This window comes from Equus quagga, chromosome 20, assembly GCF_021613505.1.
Source record: "Equus quagga isolate Etosha38 chromosome 20, UCLA_HA_Equagga_1.0, whole genome shotgun sequence".
Taxonomy (NCBI): domain Eukaryota; kingdom Metazoa; phylum Chordata; class Mammalia; order Perissodactyla; family Equidae; genus Equus; species Equus quagga.
Genome location: NC_060286.1, coordinates 35,257,271 through 35,280,335, shown reverse-complemented (window position 1 = coordinate 35,280,335; position 23,065 = coordinate 35,257,271). Strand labels below are relative to the sequence as shown.

Here is a 23,065-nt window from a genome sequence, read left to right as displayed (position 1 = left end):
CTTCCTGCCGCAGCGCGCACGCATGCGTGAATGCAAGCCCCGCCCCGGAACTGCGGGCTGCGCTGCGGTTAAGGTGCCGCGGCCGTGTCTGAGGCGGTTGGCCGGCGGCCCCACGCGGTGAGTGCCGGAGCTGGAGCGGTGCTCGGGCCGGCGCCAGCGGGGAGAGGGGCGGGCTCCCGGGCTCCCGTTGCGGGCCTCTCCAGCCCGCGAGTTCTCGGGTCGCAGTCAGGCAGCCTGCCGGACCCCGCGCCGGGGCCGGGTGTGTGGGCGTCCTGGTCCGGCGTCCTCGGCTTTCGCGCCTCGTGCGCCCCTTCGGGCCTGAGGCGAGGCGCGAGCGGCGGTCCGGGAGCGGGCGCCGCGAGGAGGGACCCCACTCGCTCGTCAGATCGCACCCCGCGTCCCGGCCGGGTGTGCGCGACCGCTCCCGCTCAGGCTTGAGGCCGGCCTCTTGGTGGTCGTGGCGCCCGCGGGGCGGTGAGCGAGCCTCCTTGCAACTGAGGTGCTCACCTCAGGAGGCGCCATGAGCGGTTTTGGACATGCGTCACCTTTTTGTACCCGCGTAACGAACCCACGAGACGGACGGCCTCAGAGTCGCCCCTTTTACCGACGGGGAAACTGAGGCTCACGGAGATCAGTGCGTGCGCCGCCGGCCCGGAGCTGGCGAGCGGTGGCTCCGGATTGGAACCGGGGTTTGCTTTGGCGTTTTCCCCGGTATCTGTTATTTTCTTGCCCTTGCTGAAAAGGGAGAACGTGGGTCGAGGGCCGTGCGAATGGTTTTTAAGTCACTTAAAGCGTCATGGAAAAGCTGGCTGGGCTTTAAGCCGGACGGCAAAGGCCGGGATGGTGGGACGGGCATTAAAGCTGCCCACTCGGCCCGCCCCCCCCCCCAACCCCAGATTCTCATCCTGCCTTCCACATGGCTTGGGTGGCGGGCCTTATCCTCCGTGCGTTAAATGGTTCTGTCCTTTGCACGGGACGTGTGTGGCTTGGGTGTTATTAGGCCCCTCCCCCTTCTGGAAGAGGAGGACCCTGAGGTTCCGAGGGGTGTGAGCAGGACTGGCCGGGGGCTCATAGAGGTTAAGTGTGGGGTCTGGAATCCAAGCCAGATCTCTGCCTTCTACCCTGGCCCCATCTCTGTGTCCCCTCTGTTCCGGGCCAGCTGCCTGCTCCGTGCGTGTGTCTGTCTGTCTGTCTGTCTTTCCCTCCTTGACCGTCTCCAGCGGGGAGCTCACCTCTTTGCAGGGCCGGACACTCTGTAGGCCGCCTGGAAGAGGTTTGCGGCCTCAAAGTCCCCCGCTTCCCTTTTGCCAACCTCCCGGAACGTTTCTCTCCTTTTCGTTTCAGCAGCCATGAAGTTGAAGGAGAAGTCGTCGAGGCCAAAGTCGCAGAGCTATGGCAAATTTCAGACGAAGGGAATCAAAGTTGTGGGGAAATGGAAGCAGGTGGAGATTGACCCAAATATGTTTGCAGACGGGCAGATGGATGACTTGGTGTGCTTTGAGGAACTGACAGATTACCGGTTGGTTTCTGCCGCCAAGAATTCCTCCAGCCTCTTCTCAAAGGAGCCTGGGAAGAGAAAGGCACAAGCTCTTTCCGAAGGAGAGGAGGAAGCAGAGGCTAGCTGCTCAAAGAAAAAGATGAAGTTGAAGAAGGGTAAAGATGTGGAAACGGAAGGAACCAGTACCCAGGAAGAGTGTGAAGTCAAAGATGCCGAGCCAGAGGCCCAGGGAGACGGCACAGGTTGTCCCGATCCAGAGGTAGGGGAGATGGCATCAGAAAGCCCGGCCCAGACTATTCCGAAAAAGAAGAAAAAGAAAGGAAAAAAAAAATTGGAGGCTTCCCAAGGTACTACTCCAAAGGGGCCCAAAAAAGCGAAGACGTGGATGCCTGAAATGCGTGACCAGAAGGCAGACGTATCAGCTTGGAAGGACCTGTTTGTACCCAAGCCGGTTCTCCGAGCACTCAGTTTTCTGGGCTTCTCTGCACCCACCCCAATCCAGGCCCTGACCTTGGCACCTGCCATCCGTGACAAACTGGACATCCTTGGGGCTGCTGAGACAGGTAAGGGCTCCTTATCTGGCCAGGGCTAGATTGCTTCTGGACGAGCCTGTGGCTGCTCACAGGCCGGGTGTCTGGGAAAGGGGGCAGTGCTGGGAACATAACTATAGAAGCAATGTTGAGTGCCGTGTTGAAGCTAGCCAGCTCTCGGTTGGAATGTGTCACTTCCTGGTTGGTGCCCTAGGCAGGTCACTTCATCTCCAAGCCCTGTCGTCTCCCTTATAAAATGGGGATAACAGCAGTCCCTGCTTTTGCTATGTGGGTTACCTGAAAATGCTGCCGTAAACTGAAGTTTACAATTCAGTGCATTGTAAGTCATCTGCACAGGGTTGTTTCCTATTCTTGAGCCTTTTCTGAATGGCTCAGAGGGCTGAGGTAGGGCTGAGATCAGCCCTCTGGAGAGGTGGGTCTTCGTCAGTGTGAGGAAGAGGTGTCTAATTCCCAACAGCTGCGCGGAGGTAAAAGGGCCGCTCTGGGAGTTGGTGAGCTTATTGTCATTGGAACGATTTGAGTGCGTGGTAGGTCACCGTTGGGTGGATTTTGTAGGCAGATTTGGGCATGAGGTGACTGTTGGGACTAGGCATTGTTTCAGGTTCCCTCGTTCCCTGGGCCTTCTAAGACTGAAGCAGTGACAGGTTGACTCACCCGGGTGGGCCAAACTGCTGCCGGGGGGAGGAGCTTGGCCTGCTTGGAACTGAGTCCAGCCAGAGCAGCAGCAGATACAGAGACACAGAGAGAGAAATACATATGTGATGTGAGCCACATAGGTAATTTTAAATTTCCTAGGAGCCATGTTAAAAAGAGGTAAAAAGAAACAGGTGAAAATTAATTTAACAATGTACTTAACTAATTATATAAAAATATTGTAATAGGTGATTAATGCAAAGTTATTAATGAGATATTTTACATTCTTTTTATACTAAGTTTTCAAACTCTGATGTGTGTGTTGAACTTGCAGCACATCTCCGTTTACGGTAACCACATTTTAAGTGCTCAGCAGCCATACGTGGCTAGTGGCTATTACATTTTATTGCATTGGACTAGACCATCTACACACTTTGTGCCTTGGGTTTCTGGAAGGGTGGTCGGAAAACTTGGAGTGAAGTCCTGTATGAGAGTCACGTGGATGGAAGGGCGAAGAAACTCAGCAAAGGGGAATGGAGATAATGATAATAACTTAGAACCTTTACTTAGCGTTGAAATCGCACTGTGCACTGTGTTAAGTGCATTACTCTTCCCGTCCTACTGATGAGCAAACTGTCCTCGCAGAGGATAGCCAGTGTCCCTAAAACTGCACAGCGGTAGTTAGTAGAGGCTGGATTCTAGACGAGGCCGCTGTGCTGTTGTTATTCTGCTGCGCTGCTTTGGTGTATGCAGAGGCCTGGAAGTCGGTTTCTGGAAGGCAGAGGCAAGGCTGTGAGAGCCAGTGTGGCTAGAGCCTGACAGTTGCCTTCATACCACAGCTGCTATCGGCTGTCCCCCTGGAATGCTGTCAGTCTGCAGGTCCAAGATTCAGAAAGGCTTTTGGGGCTGTGGACAAAGTGCTGCCCATGCAGACAGTGAATATATCCATCACACCCAAAGGTGCTTTGGGCCTATTTGAAATCCCTCCTTTCCTGGGCCTCCCTCCTTGTTCATCCCCAGGCAACCTTTGATAGGCTTTCTACGACTATAGATTAGTTTGCATTTTCCAGGATTTTATATAATGGAATCATACAATATGTACTTTTGGGGGGGATGTCTGCTCTTTGACTCAGTGTACTTTGAAATTCAACCATGTTATTGCAAGTACCAATAGTTCATTCCTTTTATTGATGAGTAGTATTCCAGTGTATGGATATGGCACAATTTGTTTATCCATCTATTGATGGATATTTCTGTTCGCTCTGGTTTTTGTCTCTTACAAATAAAACTATCATAAATATTGGTGGATCAGTCATTGCATGGATATGTGCTTTAAGTTCTGTTGGGTAAATAAATACCTAGGTGTTCAGTGGTTAGGTCTTAAAGTAATTGTAACTTTTTAGGAGCTTTCCAAAGTGATTATACCGTTTTACATACCCACCAGGTTATGAGAGTTGGAATTGGTCCATGTCTTTGCCAATATTTAGTATCATCAGTCTCTAATTTTATTTTAGACTTTTAACATTTAGACTTAAAATTCCTTGTGACTTTAGTTGGCATTTCCCTAGTGACTAGTTGAGCATCTTTTCAAGTGCCTGTTTGTCATCCACGTTATCTTTGGTGATGTCTGTTCAATTCTTTTGCCCATTTTTTAACTGGGTGGTGGTTTTCCTATTATTGAGTTAATTATATATTCTAGATACACATCCTTTATCAGCTATGCAATTTGCAGTCTTTTTCTCCCAGTCTGTAGCTTGTCTTTTCATTCTCTTTACAGTCTTTTTAAAGAGCAGAAGTTCTTTTTTTGATGAAGTTCAAATTATCACTTTTTGTTTTACAGATGTGCTTATCTAAGAACCTTTTGCCTAACCCAAAATCACAAAAATTTTCTCCTAGGTTTTTTCCTAGAAGTGTTAGTAGTTTTAGGTTTTATGTTTCAGTCCGTGATACTTATTGGGTTAACTTTTGTTTATGTTGAGAAGTATGGGTCAAAGTTTTTCTGTTTTTTGTTTTTGCATATGGATGTCTAATTATTCTAACACCATTTGCTGAAAAACTGTCCTTTCTCCACTGAATTGCCTTTGCATGTTTTCTGAGACTCAGTGAGCATATAGGTGAGGGTCTGTGTATCTCTTTCTGGAGTCTTTCCATTGATCTACTTGCCTATCTTTGCACTAATAGTTAACTCTCTTGGATACAGTAGCTTTAGAATAAGTCTTGAAATCAGGTAGCGTAAGTCCCCCACTTTCTTCTTTTTAGAAGTTAGTTTGGCTATTCTAGGCCCTTCGCGTTTATGAATTTTAAAGTCAGCTTGTCATTTTCTACAAAAAAAGCCAGCTGGTATTTGGTTTGGGATTACATTGATTATATAGCAAACTGAGGACAAATGACCTCTGACAACATAGAATTTTCTAATCCACGAATGTGGTATATCTTTCTATATTTTTTTAGGTCTTTAATTTTTCTTAGCAGTGTTTTGTAGTTTTCAGTGTATGCACGTGTATTCTTAGATTTATCCTTAAGTATTTCATATTTTTTGATGCTATTGTAAATAGTAATTTAAATTTTTCTATTTCTGAATGTTGCTAATAAATAAAATATGATGGATTTGTATATCGATTTTGTATCTTGCAACTTGTTACCAACAAGTAGTTTCTTGAAGATCATGTAGGATTTTCCATAAAGATGATGATATCATCTAGTCTTGATGCCTTTTGTTTATTTTTGTCTTATTGCACTGGCTAAAACCTCCAGTACAATTTTGAATTGAACTGATATTGTGGGCATCATTGCTTTGTTCCTGATCTTTGGGGGGTAAATTCAATCTTTCATCCTTAAGTATGATGCTAGTTGTAGATTTTTCATAAATGCCCTTTATCAGGTTGAGAAAATTCTTTTCTATTTCTAATTTGATGAAAGTTGTCATCAGAAATGGTTTTTGGGTTTTCCCCAACACTTTTCTGCATATACTGAGACATGTGTTTTTTCATTTTTAGTCTGTTGATAACAGTGATTTACATTACTTAATTTTCAAATACTAAACTAAACTTATATTTCTGGGATAAGTTGAACTTAGTCACAATGTATTATTGCATATATATTGTTGGATTTGATTTGCTAAAATTTTGTTGATTAAATTTTTGAATTTCTGTTCATGGGATATTGGTTTGTAGTTTTCTCATATTGTCTTTGGTTTGGAATCAGTTATGCAGGCCTCAGAATGACTTTTGAAGTATTTTCTTTAATTTTCTGAAAGAGTTTGTATAGATTTGGTATTTTCTTTCTTCCTTAAATGTTTGGTAGAATTCATCTGTGCTTGCACTTTTCTTTGTAGGATGGTTTTTAACTACAAAATCAATTGCTTTAATATATTAGAAATATGTGTGTTATTTTATTTTTGAGTGATAGTTTTCTACTTGCAGTTCAATTAGTTTTTGTTTTATGTATTTTGGAGCTGTATTATTAGATGCATAAATGTTTAGGACTGTTATATCCTTTAAGTGAATTCACTCCTTTCATTATGAAGTTGCTTTCTTTATCCCTAAAGTATTCTTTGTTCTAAAATTTCCTTTGTCTGCTATTAATGTAGATTTTCCTGCTGAATTTTGATTAATATTAGGATGATGTGTCTTTTTCCATACTTGTACTTTTGACCTGTTTTCTTGTAGGGAGCATATAATTGGGTCTTGCTGTTTAATCTGACAGTCTCTGTCTTTCATTTGTGGTGTTGAAGTCATTTACCTTTAATGTGATTATTGGTAATGGTTGGGTTTTAATCAGTTATTTTACTCTTTGTTTTCTTATTTCTCCCAGCTATTCCTTGTTCTCTTTTTCCTCTTCTACCTTCTTTTGGATTGAATATTTTTTTGTGATACCATTTTATCTCCTTTATTGTCTTAGTAGCTATAACTCTTCATTAAGTCCTTTTGGTGGTTGCTTTCGGGTTCACGTTATGTATCTTTTAATGTATCTTAGTCTACCTTCAAGTAATAATATACTACTTTACATATACAGTGGTCCCCCTTTATCTGTGCTTTCATTTTCCGTGGTTTCAGTTACCCACAGTCAACCTTGGTTCAAAAATATTAAATGGAAAATTCCAGGAAAAAACAATTCGAAAGTTTTAAATTGTGTGCCATTGTAAGTAGCATGATAAAATCTTGAGCCATCCCACTCTGTCCTGCCTTGATGTGAATCATCCCTTTGTCTTGCATATCCAGCATATCTATACTGTATATGCTACCTGCCCTTAGTCACTTAGTAGCCTTATCGGTTATCAGATCCATTATCATGATATCACAGTGCTTTGTGTTCAAGTAACCCTAATTTTACTTAGTAATGGCCCCAAAGTGGCATTAGTCTCTGACTGTGCCTAATTTCCGAATTAAACTTTATCATAGGTGTGTATGTATGGGAAAAAACACAGTATATACAGGGTTCGATAGTATCTGCCATTTCAGGCATCCTCTGGTGGTCTTGGAACGTATCCCCCGTGGATAAAGGAGGACTGCTGTAGTACAAGAACCTTACAAGAGTCTATTTCCATTTGTCCTTTGTGTTTTTTGTTTTATACTTAATATTTGTTAGAAATCCCAAAACAAATTATTGTTATTTTTGCATTAAATGATCAATTATTTTTTAAAAGAAATTTAAATAAGAAGAAGACATCTTTTATATTTATTCATGTTACCATTTCTGGTGTTCTTCATTCTTTTGTGTAGATCCAGATTTTCATCCAATATCATTTTTTTCTTCTACATGAAAGACTTCCTTTATTGTTTCTTGTAGTCCAGATCTGTTGATAAATTATTTCAGCTTTTGTATGCCTAAAAAAAATATTTCGCATTTGTTTTGAAAGAGATTTTTGCTGAGTGTAGAGTTCTAGATCGTCAGGTTTATTATTTTTTTTTGTCTTCAAATAAAGATGTTACACTGTCTTCTGGCTTTCATGGTTTCTGATGAAAAGTGCTGTTTTTCTTATCTGAGGTCTCATGGGTCTCTTTTCGCTCTTTTTTTCTTCTAGTACTTTATTTCCCTGTGGGTTATTTTTTTCCTAAGAGCTAGCTGCTCATTTTCCTTTGAAAATTATTTGTGAGAATTCTTTGAGGCCTATGATAAAGGTTTCTTCCTCCAGAGATCATTTATATGCTTCTGCTTGGGGCATTATATCTGTAGAACCACTTTCAGTTTGCAGCTTGAGGTTTTTTGTTTTGTTTGTTTTGACCACCTAGATGACATGAATTTTGCCTCCAAAAACATTCAACGACCAGTTTGAAAGTGTTCAAGCATAGACAAAAGTGTGGTATTTTAAAATTTTCTCAAAAACTAAGAAAATTATTTTTTTTACTCTCCTTCCCCACCAAAGAAAGGTCTTGGGAAGGTATTTATAGATTTCCATTCCCCACCTCCCTTTGTGGTGGTGTTCCTTCACAACAACAACAAAATACACAAAAAACTTGCCCATCTCTTAGGGTTTTCATTGCTTGGACATTTGTCTGTGGTTCATTATTGGTGACCTCAGGCCTCAATGCCAGTCTGCCAGACTTTTCTTCAGACTCCTAGTTACAGGTGCCCTGTGGTTGCAGTGCTGTAGGGGAACCTCTGCAGAGTGGACAAGCTTTGGGTTGGTCAGGGTGACACTTGACTATTTCAGGGTCCTTTATTCTGTGTGAAAAGTGTGTACATCTGCTGATTGACACTGTTTTGTTTGTTTGTTTTGTTCTACTTCTAAGGCAGTGGGAAAACTCTTGCTTTTGCCATCCCAATGATTCACGCAGTGCTCCAGTGGCAGGTGAAGAAGCAGCCTACCCCAGCTCTAAGTAACACAGGAGCAGCTCCTGGCGAGACCAGAACCGAGGCTGGAGCCGAGACTGGATCACTAAACAAAGGTGGAACTGAGTCTGGAGTTTTGCCTGATGAGATTGAAACTGAAGATGAAACACTGCCCAGTGAGGCTGGAGCGAAGGCTAGATCCAAAACTAGAGCTGCCGTCCCAGACCCGGTGTTGCCCCTCTGTGATGATGATGCCGGGGAAGGACCTTCTTCCCTGAGCAGAGAGAAACCCATCCCCGAAGAGGATGACGACGAAGAGGAAGAGCTTGATGAAGAGCAGACTGCAGAGTTAAAACAAGAATTGAGTAGCAAAATTGCCACCTGTAAAGCACATCCAAAGCATCCTCTGCTTGGACTGGTTCTGACTCCCACTCGAGAGCTAGCTGTCCAGGTCAAACAACACATTGATGCTGTGGCCAAGTTTACTGGTGAGATTTCGCTTCCATTTAATAAATATTTCCTGAGAGCATCCTGGATACTGGAGTGGCAAAGGTGAATGAACCGTGGCTCCTGCCTTCTACGGAAATCTGCCAGAGAATTAAGCCCTACAGAAAATTGTTTGAGCGATGCTTTCTCAGTTCTCCCAATGACACATAGCTAATGCCATTCTAGATGGATAGGAAATTAGTTAATTTATTGGTTACAATGGATGCTTAGGGTAGGGGTCCTCAAACTACCTGTTTTTGTAAATAAATGGCCACACTCACTTGTTTACATGTTGTCTATGGTTGCCTTTGTGCTACCCAGGCAGGGTGGAGTAGAGTTAGTAGTTGTAACAGAGACCGTTTAGCCTACAAGGCCAAAAATGTTTACTATTGTCCCTTTAAGAAAAAGTTTGCTGACCTCTGCCTTAGAGCATTAGAACTTAATTCTCTCAGGGAGTTCCTTTCGGTAAGGGCTGCACAGTGGGAATTTTCATTTTACAATAAAAGCAGCAGTTACTTACCAGGCTTCTAGTAAATGCGAGAACTTTGCTAAGCTCTTTGCCTTCAGGATCCTGTGTGTCCCTTCCACACTGGATACCTTGGGAAGTCCTCCACGAGAGAGGAGAACAGAATACTAGGCCTTAGAGGAGATTTAGACTAATTCTAATTGAAGGGAATGGGAAGGGCTTCCTAGGAGAGGTGTTCTCCTAGCTGCAGGTAACGTCATTTTTAGTATTGTGGTGCACCACTGCTCAGTTTTTCCAGAACTTTGGATGTAAGCATGCCTGGGTTCAAATCCAGCCCTTCTGTTGTGATTGAAGGGGAAAGAGTAGAAAGATTGAGTTTGGGGGAGTAGGCAAGGCCCAGATCATAGAAAATTTGGTAAGCCCTCTAGGAGTAGCACCAGCAGTCAGGCTAGGCCAGCTCTTTCAGCTCCCCCCCGAGATGGGAGCTGTGCCAGTGACTGATTGCATCTGCTAATCTGGGGGTGCCTGTGTCAGTAGTGAAAGAAAATAAACAGCCAGACTGAATGACAGTGTCCTTTATGTTTTGTGTACCATAGGAATTAAAACTGCTATTTTGGTTGGTGGAATGTCCACGCAGAAACAGCAGAGGATGCTGAACCGCCAGCCTGAGATTGTGGTTGCCACTCCAGGCCGCCTGTGGGAGCTAGTTAAAGAAAAGCACCCTCATTTGAGTAACCTTCGGCAGCTCAGGTGACAAATAGTACCTCCCCTTTCCCCTCACTCTCTGTTCTGAGGTGGGCCTGAGGTGACATGGGAGTGTGTGCAGTGCCTTCTCCCTGACACAAGGTGCCATGGTGTGATACCAGCCAGAACTTGGCCTTTAGAAAACCAAGCATGCATGAGGGAGATTAGTTGAGGCCCTGGGTGTGTGTGTGTCTGTGTTGAGGGTGGCGGTGGTGGTATGGTATGCTGTAAATGGCTCCTCTTACCTGCTACTAAAACCAGGATGGGGGTGTGTGTGTGTGTGTGTGTGTGTGTGTGTGTGTGTGTGTTGAAGGTGGAGGTGATGGTCGAGTGTGCTGTAAATGATACCTCTTACCTGCCACTAACCAGGATATGAGGGGGCCGGTATGTGTGTGTGTGGAGGGTGGGGGTGGTGGTAGAGTGTGCTGTAAATGACTCCTCTTACACTGCTAACCAAGATATGTGGGTCTGTCTGGATCTGCAGGTGCCTGGTGGTTGACGAGGCTGACCGGATGGTTGAGAAAGGCCACTTTGCTGAGCTCTCACAACTGCTAGAGATGCTCAGTGACTCCCAATACAACCCAAAGAGACAGACGCTTGTTTTTTCTGCCACACTCACCCTGGTACATCAAGCTCCTGCTCGAATCCTTCACAAGAAGCACACTAAGAAAATCGACAAAACTGCCAAACTTGACCTCCTCATGCAGAAGATTGGCCTGAGGGGCAAGCCAAAGGTCATTGACCTCACAAGAAATGAGGCCACGGTGGAGACGCTGACAGAGACCAAGATTCACTGTGAGACTGATGAGAAAGACTTATATCTGTACTACTTCCTGATGCAGTATCCAGGCCGCACCTTAGTGTTTGCCAATAGTATCTCCTGCATCAAACGCCTCTCTGGGCTCCTCAAAGTCCTGGATATCATGCCACTGACCCTCCATGCCTGCATGCACCAGAAGCAGAGGCTCAGAAACCTGGAGCAGTTTGCCCGTCTAGAAGAGTAAGTCAGGCCTGTCCCCAGAGGCCAACATCTAGCCATTGGGTCAAGGTTACCAGCGTGATGGAGAGATGGTAGGAAGCTACCTTCTGTGATGAGGGCCTTATCAGTAGACAATAGCCCTTTTTTGCACAGCATGATGCAGACTCACCATCATCTGGTGCATTTGGTTGCTGGTAAAGCCCAACAGAAACTTCTTAATAGTGAGTAATGGTGACAGTAATACCAACTGTTATTGAACACAATAGATTAAGGGCTGTGCTAGCATTTTAGCTACATTATCACATTCGTTCACTTCTAACATCCTTGAGAAGAAGGAAAATAGCTTCATGGTTAAGAGCACAGACTGCCTAAGATCAAATCCTAGCTGTGCCACTTCTGGCTGGTCACATTACTCTTTCAGTTTTCTCATAATTAGTATAATAATAGAAGCTACCTCAGAGGGTTGTTACAAGGATTAAATGAATTTGTGTAAAGTGTTTAGAACAATCGCTGGCACTTAGTATGTACTTGCTAAACGTTAGCTTTAATACCACTTGTCTTTATTATCATTATTCTCATTTTATAGGTGAAAAAAGTGAGGTTTAGAAATGTTATTCAGCTTGCCCAAGGTTTCTGAGCCTAGAAGTGGCAGAGCTGGGCCTCAGACAAGCCTGTCAGATCCTAGAGTTCATGCTGTACCCTGCCATGCTGTCATTGTCCTGCTTTGGGGCCAGAGTGATGCTCAGGCAGCAGGGTGCAGATTGTCAAGATGAAGATCTGGAAAGTTGAGGCCAACTCTAAATTGGCTTTTGCTCACAGTGTTTTGTCAGATTACAGGGTGATTAGTTTCTGTAACAAATATCTGGTTTACTTCTCTTTGAATGTTAGTAGGTAGAGTTAGTGGTTTACTGAATCAGGGGTTGGCAAACTGTGCCCACTCACTAACTAAATCCAGCTCACTGTCTGTTTTTATAAGTAAAGTTTTATTGGAACACACCTAGGCCTGTTGGTCTGTAGTCTGTGGCTGCTTTTGCATTGTAATGGCAGAGTTGAGTAGTTTCAACAGAGACGATCACCCCCAAAGCCAAAAACAATTTACTCTCTGGCCCTTTACCGAGAAAGTTTGCTGACCTTGACTCAGAGCAATGGTTTAATGTTTTATGAACTTTAGTTTGCATCATATTCCCAATCCCAAGCCCTACCTCAGAGAAACAGGGAGTGGGGACCCTGGAGGCCCAGAATCTTCAGTTTTTAAGACATAGCTCCAGTGCTTTTGACCTTCCTTGAACTACACGTACATGAAGAAACATCACCCAACATGTTATCAAGTGCTTACCGTGAGCCAGGCACTGTTCTAGGGGCTGGTAATAGAACAGTGAATAATGCAAAGTCCTTGTTCTCATGGAGCTGACATTCCAGTGGAGGGAGATAATAAATTGGGAAGTTTGTCATGCGGTCCTAAGTGCTGAGAAGTAAAGTTGTGCAGGGAGTTGTGCAGACTGTGAGTGTGTGGTCAGGGAGGCTTGTCTGAGAAGGTGAGATGTGAGCAGAGAGTGGAAGAAAGTAAGGAAATGTATCTGAGGAAGACCTTTTAAGGCCTAAGAGGAGGCAAGTGCAAAGGCTTGGAGGCAAGGGCATATTCAGCATGTTTGAGGAAGAGCAAGGAGAGCAAGAATGTCTGTGTGATTGGAGGGAAGTAAGTGGGAGGCTGTAGAGCAGATCACTGACCTAGAATGTGTATGGCCTCATTTAATTCACTTGAGCTGGTCATTTATTATTGCAGAGTGAGGCTTATTGATTGTGGTCATTGAGACCAGTTTGGATCCTAGCTTCACAACTGAATAGTTGTCTGTGTACCTTGGAAAGTTAATCTCTCTGAGCCTCAGTTTTTTCATCTGTGAAAGGGACATAATAGTATTATTTTGTAGAGTATTTGTAAGAATTGTAGTGTGTTAGAGTACTGAGTAGGTTGTAAGAGTTTATTAATGATAGCTACTAGTTATTGTTAATGAGCTTTCTCTCTCCACCAGTTGTGTTCTCCTGGCAACAGATGTGGCAGCTCGGGGCCTGGATATACCTAAAGTCCAGCATGTCATCCATTACCAGGTAGGGGCATCAGGGAATGTGTAGGCATCTCCTAGCATTGAATGGGGAATTTTTACAGCAAAGGTTGGGGGAGGGAGGAAGGAGGAATTGTTGGTCCCAAGGCCTCATGCAACAGAGTGTACCACTGGCATCTAGTGACAAACCAGCTTCTGCCACTTTTGGAACACTGTGGTGAGATTTATTTTGAAAACTTCTTGGCATTGTCTGATGCCAGATAGCCCCTCTCTCTTTGACTTGGGCAAACTACCTGATATTGGCAGGTTAGAGTCTTAGTTTCTTCCATGAAGTGAGTATAAGTTTAGCATGTAAAGTGGTTACCCTGGTGAAGACAAATAGAAGAGTGTGGTAGTTAAGACCTGCCTGGGCTTAAATCCCAGCTGGATAACCTTGAGCAAGTTATTTAGTCTCTTTGTATCCCAGTTTTCTCATTTGTTAACTGGCAGTTATTACAGTCTCTACTTCTTAAGTTCTTATTAAAGCAAAATAAGTTATGTGTGAAGAGCTTAGAAAGCCACATGGCACATCCTAAGCACTTAGTAAACGTTAGCTGCTGTTGATACTGACATTAATATTAGTGCGTGCACCTAGTAAATAGCTTAGAATGGTGGTTAGGAGTGTAGGTTCCAGAGCTACATTTCTAGGGTTTGAATGCCTGTCAGTGCTTCATAATTGGTTAGCTTTGGGCACGTTGCTTACTATCTCTAGTTTTGGTGTCATTGATTATAAACTGGGAGTAATAATGCTACCTACCCCATAGGGTTATCAGGAGAATTAAATGAGCTAGTGCTGATGAAGTACCTAGCTCAGTGTGAGTACTCAATAAAGGGTAGTGGGGCTGGCCTCATGGCTGAGTGGTTAAGTTTGTGCTCTCCAGTTTGGTGGCCCAGGCTTTCACTGGTTCGGATCCTGGGCGTGGACATGGCACCGCTCATCAGGCCATGCTGAGGCAGCGTCCCACGTAGCAGAGCCAGAAGGACCTACAACTAGAATATACAACTGTGTTCTGTGGGGATTTGGGGAGAAGAAGAAGAAAAAGATTGGCAACAGGTATTAGCCCAGGTGCTAATCTTAAAAAATAAAATAAAATCAATAAATGGTAGCTATTCTGGCATTATTGTTCCTCCTTTTTAATCCTTCCATGCTTTTAAAAATCTTTTGGGGTGCCAATTCAGTTTAGCAAATCTTTATTCTTCCTCTTTTGGGGGACGAGGCTGGGTCAGTCTTTGTGGGAAATATCCAGATGAACAAAATACAGTCCAAGCCCCAAAGAAATATCACATCCAGTAGAGATGAGATGCCCACAGCCATAGTTTAAGGCAGAAGATTTAGAAAGTTGAAAGATATAATGGGGGAGAGAGGTAACTTCTCGTTTGGGAGGTTGGAAAGTGCTTTCCAAAGGTGTTTGGCATTTAAGGATGGAGAGGATTTGGGCATTTAGAGGTAGGCAAGGAAGGAGGAAAGAACATGTGGAAGTGGGCAGTTGGCTGAGAGTGAGAAGAGGGGGTATGTTGGGAGAGAAAGTCAAGAATGGCAAATAGATCTGATTTCTAGCACCGTTATGAACAGGTGGTTGTGGTGCTTAGAGCACTGCACAGGAAGACATGGAGTGGTATCTGGACTCAGTGGAGAAGACTCTTGATTAGTGGTGTGTGCCACAGGAGTGGGGAAGGCTGGGATTGTCAGCACCCCTGCCATACCATCTGCGGATAATATTTCTAGTCTATATTGGAGTAGAGGCAGTTTAGTCCAGGGGTTAGCATGGTCTTTGAGCTGTACTGCTTCAGTTCAAATTCTGGCTTCACCACTTAGTTGGAAAACCTAGGGAGAATTGCTTAACATGTGTGTTTCAGTTTCCTTGTCTGTAATATGGATAATCATGTAAGCATCTGTTTGATGTTATCGTTGTCAGGAATCCATGGGATAAGACAGGCAGAGTGCTTAGAATTGCCTAACACGTTGTAATCACTCAATAAATGCTGGTTATGATTACCATCATCAATCATCCCTGCAGAGTTAATGAAAAGCCAGTGGAGTTTCTTTAGTTAGAGGGGATATTATGGTCAGAGTTTTGACTCAGAAAGATGACACTGGAAGCTTTGGGCTGGGTCAGATGGAGTGGGAAGGACTAGAGACCAAATAAGAAATGACTGCCCCTGTCCAGGTCAGTGATCATGAGGGCCTGAAGCAGGGTAGAGGGCGTGGGAGGGCAGAGCCTGCACGGTGGACAGGCTAAACCTGGGGATACTTTAAATATGGGATGAGGGGAGAAGGGCTGGATCTGTCCACAGTGCTAGAGAGGTTCCTAGCTGCCTGGCTAGGATGGAGGAGGGTCCAGTATTGGATTGCTTGCCCTGAGGGGAAGAGCAGTGTTTGGTGATTCCCATGTGTTGACCTCCCACTTCTTCTTTGGCAGGTCCCTCGCACCTCAGAGATTTATGTCCACCGAAGTGGTCGAACTGCTCGTGCCACCAATGAAGGCCTCAGCCTGATGCTTATTGGGCCTGAGGACGTGATCAACTTTAAGAAGATTTACAAAACCCTCAAGAAAGATGAGGACATCCCACTGTTCCCTGTGCAGACAAAGTACATGGATGCAGTCAAGGTAAAAAGATAAGTTAAAAGCCCAGTGTTGATGAGGGAGGGATCGTGCTGCTCCCTCACCTTGCTGTGAGTCTCTGGCATTATAACCCTTGGAAACTACGTTACGGTTCTGTCAACAGCTAAACAGGGCAATTTGTTAAAAAAAAAAAAAAAAAGGAATGGTGGTACTGTACCTGGCAGAAGGGAGAAAAGGTGACTGCCAAAAGTGTGAGGAATTTTCTTCCTGAATGCTTTCTTCACTGTTCACCCCTGAAGCATCCACCACCACCCCCTCCACTGGACAGGGGCAGTGAGCACAGCTGTCCGGACATTGGATGGTTGTAGGGAAGTGAGCTCAATGTGTCTTGCTGAGGCAAATACTAAGGTTTTGTCACATCTCTGCAGCAGATGCTAGTAACTCCTACCTTTGGGGTTTTATTTTAATTCAGTAGGCATTCACTGAGTGGGTGCTGCTTAGTATGGGCCACAGTGTGTCAGGTACCAAAGCAGGATGGGTTCTTCTCTGTAGAGATCCACCAGCTCATAAGGCAGGCCAAGCCCATGCTGAAGGTGAGGTACAAATGGAGCACTGTAGGACTGGTGGGCAATGGTTATATAGGTAGGAGATGAGATTTCCTCTGTGCCTCCTGCATTCAGAGATCTGGAGAGATGAAAAGGAGGTGGAATTCCAGGAACTGAGGGAGGAAAAACATGGAACAGTTCAAGGACTGTTGGCACTTATGGCTCAAAAGGAATGTTAGCCATGTGGGGAAATGTGGTGGGAAATGAGGATGGAAAGGTGGAGGTTACAGAGAATTCCTGTTAGTAGGAAGGGTTAGGAGCCACCCTTGTTTCCCATGGTGTCTTTCCCCCACATCACAAGATCTGACGTGGAATAGAGGAAAGACAGCTCTCTGAGTTTGTTGTCCTTGTGATTGGGAACTGGGCTCTAATTCAGCACTGTTGGGGTGTTTCATGGTCTCAGCTCAGCTACGGAAGCCTCTCTGGTATCTCGGGAAAAGCATTCCCTTTGGACACCTGTAGATTGGCAGTCCAGCCGAGCTGGGCTTCCAAGGGATGAGGGGGTGAGGGGTTCAGAGTTGTTATTTGGAGAGGCTGCTCTTGTGATCGCATGTGTACACACTCATGTGTGATGATTGCCCTCTCTGCTTTTATCAGGAACCAGGACAGATGCATTTTGATGGGAGCTGAGCTGCATCTTACTGAACACTGATCTCAAAAGCTTTTCTAAATACAACTTAAATGAGACTTTACTTCCCAGAGGCCTGAACACCCTCTGTCAGATGAACACTTTCTGTTCCTTTCCCCCAGGAGCGGATCCATTTAGCTCGACAGATTGAGAAAGCCGAGTATCGGAACTTCCAGGCTTGTCTGCACAACTCTTGGATTGAGCAGGCAGCAGCTGCCCTCGAGATTGAGCTGGAAGAAGAGATGTATAAGGGTGAGATGTATAAGGGCTGGATGGGATTTGAGGAAGGGTCCATTGAGCTTTTCTTTGTTTTTCCCTGCAACTTTTGTCTTGTTGGAACTTCCCCGCTACCATGAGTGCCGTCAAAATTGGTAAGATGCCTTTTCCTTCTTTGTGACAGGCCCTGGTCCTAGATGAGCCTAAAGTCCTTAGCCTTTATTCCCTCTCTCATTTGGCGCCCTCAGCTTCCTCCCTCATGTGGAGAGGCAGTGTAGTACAGTGATGTCAGGGGCAGGTGCTGCCGCCAGACTGCCCGTGTTTGAGTGCTCGCCCATTCCCTCAACTGGCTCTGTGAACAGGTCAAGTTCCTTAACCTTTCTGTTGTACCTAGGCTGTCCTCACTTACAAAATGCAGATCATAAAGTACCTACCTCATGAGGTTGTTGAGAAGATGGCTTGAGTTGACTGTAAAGTGCTTATAACAGTGCCTGGCACTGTATTTGGTACATTTCAACTTATTATTTATTGTCATTACTTTTACCATTAACCTGTCTTCCAAGCTGACAAAGCACTTTGGTCATCATCTCATCTGATCTTCTCCCAAGTCTCATGACAAAAGTAGAACAGGAATTACTATCCTTTTACATCTGGGAACTCGAGGCTCACAGAGGAGAAGTGATTTGCGCAGTTACTCTATCCCCAGGCGTTTTCTGAGCTCCTGCTCTGAACCTGGGCCAGAGGCTAAGGATTCAGGGATGAGTCTGTGTGGTCGCTGCTCTAGGAAGGCTCCTGAGTCTAAGAAGTGGTAGAACCCTATGTAGAACTGATGACAGCAGAGTTAGGCTCTTTGGACCCTACGAGTAGGCAGCTCAGCTGAGGTGTTGGCATCTCAGTGCCAAAGCCAACAAATTTGAGCTAAACTTACTGGTGTCTGCCTAGCATGGAAGCCGGGAACCAAACCAGTGGAATTGATGACTCTCAGCTGGGCCTCCTGGTAGCTCAGGCTTGAGCCTTGGGCTGGAGGTGCATAAGGCCCCGGCTTCCCTTCCTGAGACAGGCTGGCATCGAGCCCTGTGACTGTGCCCACCTCCGCAGGTGCAGGAGAGCTGGGCCGTGTAGACGGTGTTCACTGTCTCCTGAGAGGTTTGTAGCTATCAACTCACCAAACCCCAGGCAACAAGTGGTGGGTCATAAGAAGAAAACTGATCATCAGGTCAGGAGACTTGGGTCCTAATCTCAGTTTGACAGCCAGCTCTGTGACCTTCAGCAGGTGACCTGAGTTTCCTCAACTAACATGAAGATCATTCCTGTCTTAGAGGGTTTCTGTGAGGAGTACAGGACGGAGTAGCCCCGAGTGTCCCTCCTAAACTGTCAGAAGTTAGCTAACGCTGACTTCTGCAGAGAATTTTTGAGCCCTGCCTCCCCAGAGAGTTCCAGAATATTCTTCCTCACAAGTATTAGCCATCAAGGGAAACAATGCTTCTACAAACCTTAGTAAATATGATGTGTTTTGTATTGTGTTTGAAGGAGGAAAAGCTGACCAGCAAGAAGAGCGTCGGAGACAAAAGCAGATGAAGGTCCTGAAGAAGGAGCTGCGCCATTTACTCTCCCAGCCATTGTTTAAAGAGGACCTGAAAACCAGGTATCCGACTCAGTCTGGCAAGCTGCCCCTGCTCACGTCTGCTCCAAGAAATGCCGAGTCCGCTTTGAGCTGCCTCTCCAAACAGAAGAGGAGGAAGAAGAAGAAACCGAAAGAGCCGCAGCAGGAGCAGCTGCAGCCAAGTACAACTGCAGATTAGTTACCCCCAGGTCAGAGTCTGTTGGTGACGTTGTCTCTGTTCTCTGGTTATATGGAAAACCTTCCCACCTTTCGTTTCATTCCACTCTCAACTCCGGTTATCAAAATCTCCCTCTCTTATGGTGGGAGAGACCTCGTGCAGATTTGTGTTGTTTTGGAGTAAGAATTCTGTGCAGCAGCTTATTTATTTCTGTATTTCAGTGTTTACGGGCTTCCTTTGTGTTCAGCTTTATTTCCTGAATTAAAAGTAATAATCAGAACCAGCCTGTCATTCTGAGTTTTTAGCCAGAACGTGGGGGATACTGTCCTGATTCTCTGGCTGCAGGATACACATGAGGCGTCTCTCCCCCCACTGGAGAGTGTGGATGGAGCATGAGGCCTGAGAGTTTTGCAGATTACTATAAAATCGTCTCTGCCTGCATCTTAGCTTGTGTTCTCCTTTTCCACACAGCAGAACCTGACAGCTCCTTAGCTCTTTACCACTTGTTCACAGCTCGTCTTGTTTGAGCCACCCTGCGAAGTGGGCAGGGAAGGGGTTGCCATCCTCGAGTTCCAAGAGAACACAAGTTTTCTTAATATCACAGAACTGCTTGTGAAGAAGCCAGTGACAGCATGCTGAGTCTGGCGTGGGAGGCACTTGGGATCTGGCCCTAGCCGATTTCCCCTGCCTCGGCTCTCCTCTCCTCTCCGTGTGACAGAACTGCTTGCTGCTCACAGTCCCACATGCCCCTTCTCTCGTCCTCAGCCTTTCCACAAGCTTTTCCCTGGGCCCGATTGCCTTTTCCTGTCCTTGAGCACTGCTACATTTTCTTTCTCTGGGTCTTTGAACCCCCAGGAGGGCCAAGTGTTCCTCCGGTGGGCTCTCATAGTACCGGTACCTACCCTCTTCACAGCACTTGCCACACTGTGTCATCTTTGCTGATTCTATGAGCAGAGGCTGCTTTATTAGCCCTTGCAGCCCTTGGGCTTAAGTCAGGGCATGGTATAAGTATGTGCTGAGGGAACCAATGACCTGGTGCCACCCCAGCTTTCTCTGGGTTGGTCTGGGTCAGTAGCCACAATTGTCACAATCATGGGAGAAGCACAGATTTCTGCACCGCTAAGTCTAGGCTTTTAAACAGGTGTTCCTTTGGCCTCACGGTTGGCAAGGTAGGTGGGATGGCAGCAGTATTCCCTCAGCCCCTCTGGGTAACTGCAATAGGATAGTTGGCCTAAACCCAGATTCAGGTATCACTGAGTGTTGACCAAGTCCCAGGCACTGTTAGACACTTTTATTATTTCATTTCCATGAAGGCCCTGAGACATGTCTTAGTACCCTTTTTTATAGTTGAGAAAGTGATACTGAGAGGTTAAGACTTGTTGAGGATCACACAAAGCCAAGTCGCAGAGCTGGCATTAGAATCCTGGGTATTTCCTTGTGGGCTCAGGGTAAGTTCAGAAAACTGCTTTGGTCTTAAAGACAGCAGTGTTGCCAAGGAAGGTCACCCCAGTGTCACTGATGACCTGGAAAGGAGAATGCAAAAGAAAACAGCCCTAGTCTGTGAGGTCAGCTCCTGAGTGACAGCTGTCAGAGGATGGCAGGGGGACTCTCCATTTTCCAAATGATGCAGTGGAGGTTTAAGCAGGCTCAAGATCCCTTAGCAGCCGCAAGAGGCATGAGGTCTCATGTCACAAGCCAAACAGGCAACCCTGATGTCGGCTGACACCCTGCCCTTGCCCTCTTTTCTTGGTGGGGTGATGTGTTATGAGGGTAGGTTTTAAAAGACAAGGCCAGCCTCGCAGGCGCTTCTGCTCTCTGACCTGATGAGGTAAAGCTCTGGTGAGGCCTGGTTCTTTTGGCACCTCCAGCCCAAGGGCAGCACTTCCTGAGTGTCTGGATCTTCTACTAAACAAGGAGCCCCCCACTTCCCCCACTAAGCCACCCACTCACACACATAAGCCCCATGTGACAGTAGTGTTGATCTTCAGTGCATGCAAGATACCAAATACTAAGAAGCCAGGACAGAAGTTGCTATGGAAGCAATTTTAATGCTAGGAAAATGTTTTCACCAACTGTCCAGGGAAGCTGTAGGGCCTGGCCCACCTCCCACAGGACCTGGGGCCCCTGGGCAACCACTCGCTGAGCCATAGACCCCACGCCCATTTCTGCTCAGTGTGGGAATGTGTTTGGTTCTTAGACTTGTCCAATGGTTCCCAAACTTCTGTTTGGGAAGCCACAGCGCCACTGCCAAGGTGGCATGTTCCCCATCTTGCAGTGTTCTGCAGCTCCCCACTGGGCAGGGTGTGGGGAGCATCCCATTTCTGAGCACTCACTGTGTGTCAGGTCTCGCAGTTGTTTTCACACACACAGTCTCGTTCCACTTTAACCCATAATCCCACGATGGCTGGGTATTGTCTCCATTTCACTAAACGGCAATTGGGGCTCAGAGAGAGAAAGTGATTTGGTCAAGGTAACATAGCTACTAAGTGACAAAGTTGAGATTCGAACCCAGTTTGGCTCCAGAGCCCCTTTGTGCTTAAAATAGAGCTTAGTCAAAAGTAAGGACAGTTTGCTCTTTTTGTTGCTAAATATTCCCATTGATTTATCAAGTTTCTTTGGGAAAGAAAGTAACAAATGTGCAGTTACAAAGACAAACTCTCAAAGCAATTTTCCCTCTAGCTTCTGGTCTGGAAAAAGATGGCTTCGTGGGGTGCGGGGCGGAGAATCATCCAGGCGGTGTGACTCCAGGAAGACCAGCTGCAATGGATGAGCCAGGTGTCTTCCACACACGGCGGGATGTTAACACATTCCTTCACGTTTCACTGATCCTGCCACTCCTTCTTCTCATAGTGCTTTTCCTTGGAGACCAGAATTTGGCCAATGGTTTTGTGAAAAGGGAAAGCAGAGGGTGAGACCATGACAGGAACTTGGCCTGCCTCTGTGGGGCATCCTGATGCTAAACTGAGGGGACCTCTCCTCGGAAAGGGTCCCCTGGGAGCCCAGCAGGCTCTCAGGCCTGGAAGCACAGCATAGGCACTTTTGAGAGGGGTTTCTCCAGCCAGTCTGCCAGAGAGAAAGCGCTGCTTTTGTAAACGCCACACAAGCCACAGATGCAGACAGGTGGCGGCCAGTGCTGCTTATGCTGTGCTAGAGAGCGGGGCCAGAGGCCCAGGACCTATCTCACAAGCCCTCATTGCACCCAAGGGCTTAGCCCGGCGCCGTGTGTTCATGCCTTTCAGTTTGGAAATAGAGGATGTGACAGTCACAAATCATGTAACATGCTCCCCCCACACTTCCAGTGTATTTGTCACCACCCTAGCACTCCTACCCTGAGCAGGGACACTGCACCAATTCAGAGATCAGGGTCAGGTTTACATTCCTCTGGAAAAGTGACATAATCACTTAGCTTGAGCCCTTGGGTCCAAATGCCAGCTGAGGGCAGTGTGGGAACCCAGGTTCCTGCCTGGAACTAAAGCACCCTGATGTCTGTCTTCACAAAGGCAGAGAATGACGGAAATCTGACGTTTGTGTGCCAGGACTCGGAGCAGTCTACACCCCGGCCTCCCCAGGCCAGTCTGGCTGTCGCCAGACTCGCATTGCAGCACCAGCAGATGCTAAGAAGTCCCTGCAGAATGGGACCTGTGATGAGAAGAAGGCCTTCAATTAAGGAAGTACCCCAAAGGGCAATTCCTCGCCGCTGCCTTCTCCTTTTCCTCCCGCAGAGGAAGAGAGCTCGCTAGCAGCACTCTGGCCCAACCAGGGCTCTGAGGTCCTGAGAGTGAAGAGGTTATTAAGGGGCACATCCAGCTGGACGCACGAGGAAGCTGCCAGCCAGGGCTCTTGCTCCCAGGCATTTCCACAAGGGAGCTCTCCCCACTGCCAATTTCCTCGGTTTGTCTCTGTTCTTTCCCACCTAACCTCTCGCCAGCCCATAAACCGAGCAGAAGGGGAAAGAAGCCAAAAACAGCCAGGCAAAACCTGTCTGCTTTGCTCAGCTGGAGTCTGGCTGCATGTGCCCTGTCTCCACCTGGCTGGTATCTAGA

At 46.1% G+C, this 23,065-nt stretch overlaps 1 protein-coding gene across 3 annotated transcripts; it reads left to right on the top strand.

The window, feature by feature from the left end:
- Positions 1 to 26: 26 nt before the first annotated feature.
- Positions 27 to 19,302, top strand: DDX24 (DEAD-box helicase 24). 3 transcript variants are annotated; one of them, XM_046647661.1, is made up of 9 exons: positions 27 to 117; positions 1,345 to 2,061; positions 8,415 to 8,942; positions 10,003 to 10,156; positions 10,635 to 11,150; positions 13,160 to 13,235; positions 15,649 to 15,837; positions 17,148 to 17,277; positions 18,772 to 19,302. In XM_046647661.1, exons 2-9 carry the CDS (start codon positions 1,350 to 1,352, stop codon positions 19,041 to 19,043), a joined length of 2,577 nt encoding a protein of 858 aa, XP_046503617.1. In that variant the 5' UTR covers positions 27 to 117; positions 1,345 to 1,349; the 3' UTR covers positions 19,044 to 19,302. The 3 variants fall into 3 exon arrangements, with proteins under 3 accessions (XP_046503617.1, XP_046503618.1, XP_046503616.1); XM_046647662.1 differs by having other exon boundaries at positions 58 to 117; positions 1,348 to 2,061; XM_046647660.1 differs by lacking the exon at positions 27 to 117 and adding an exon at positions 213 to 711.
- The last annotated feature ends 3,763 nt before the right edge of the window (positions 19,303 to 23,065 follow it).

Coding starts and splice junctions, on each gene's coding strand:
- DDX24 (XM_046647661.1), top strand. CDS start 1,350: ATGAAGTTGAAGGAGAAGTCGTCGAGGCCAAAGTCGCAGAGCTATGGC. Junction 2,062..8,414: donor CCTTGGGGCTGCTGAGACAG/GTAAGGGCTCCT, acceptor TCTACTTCTAAG/GCAGTGGGAAAACTCTTGCT. Junction 15,838..17,147: donor AGTACATGGATGCAGTCAAG/GTAAAAAGATAA, acceptor CCTTTCCCCCAG/GAGCGGATCCATTTAGCTCG.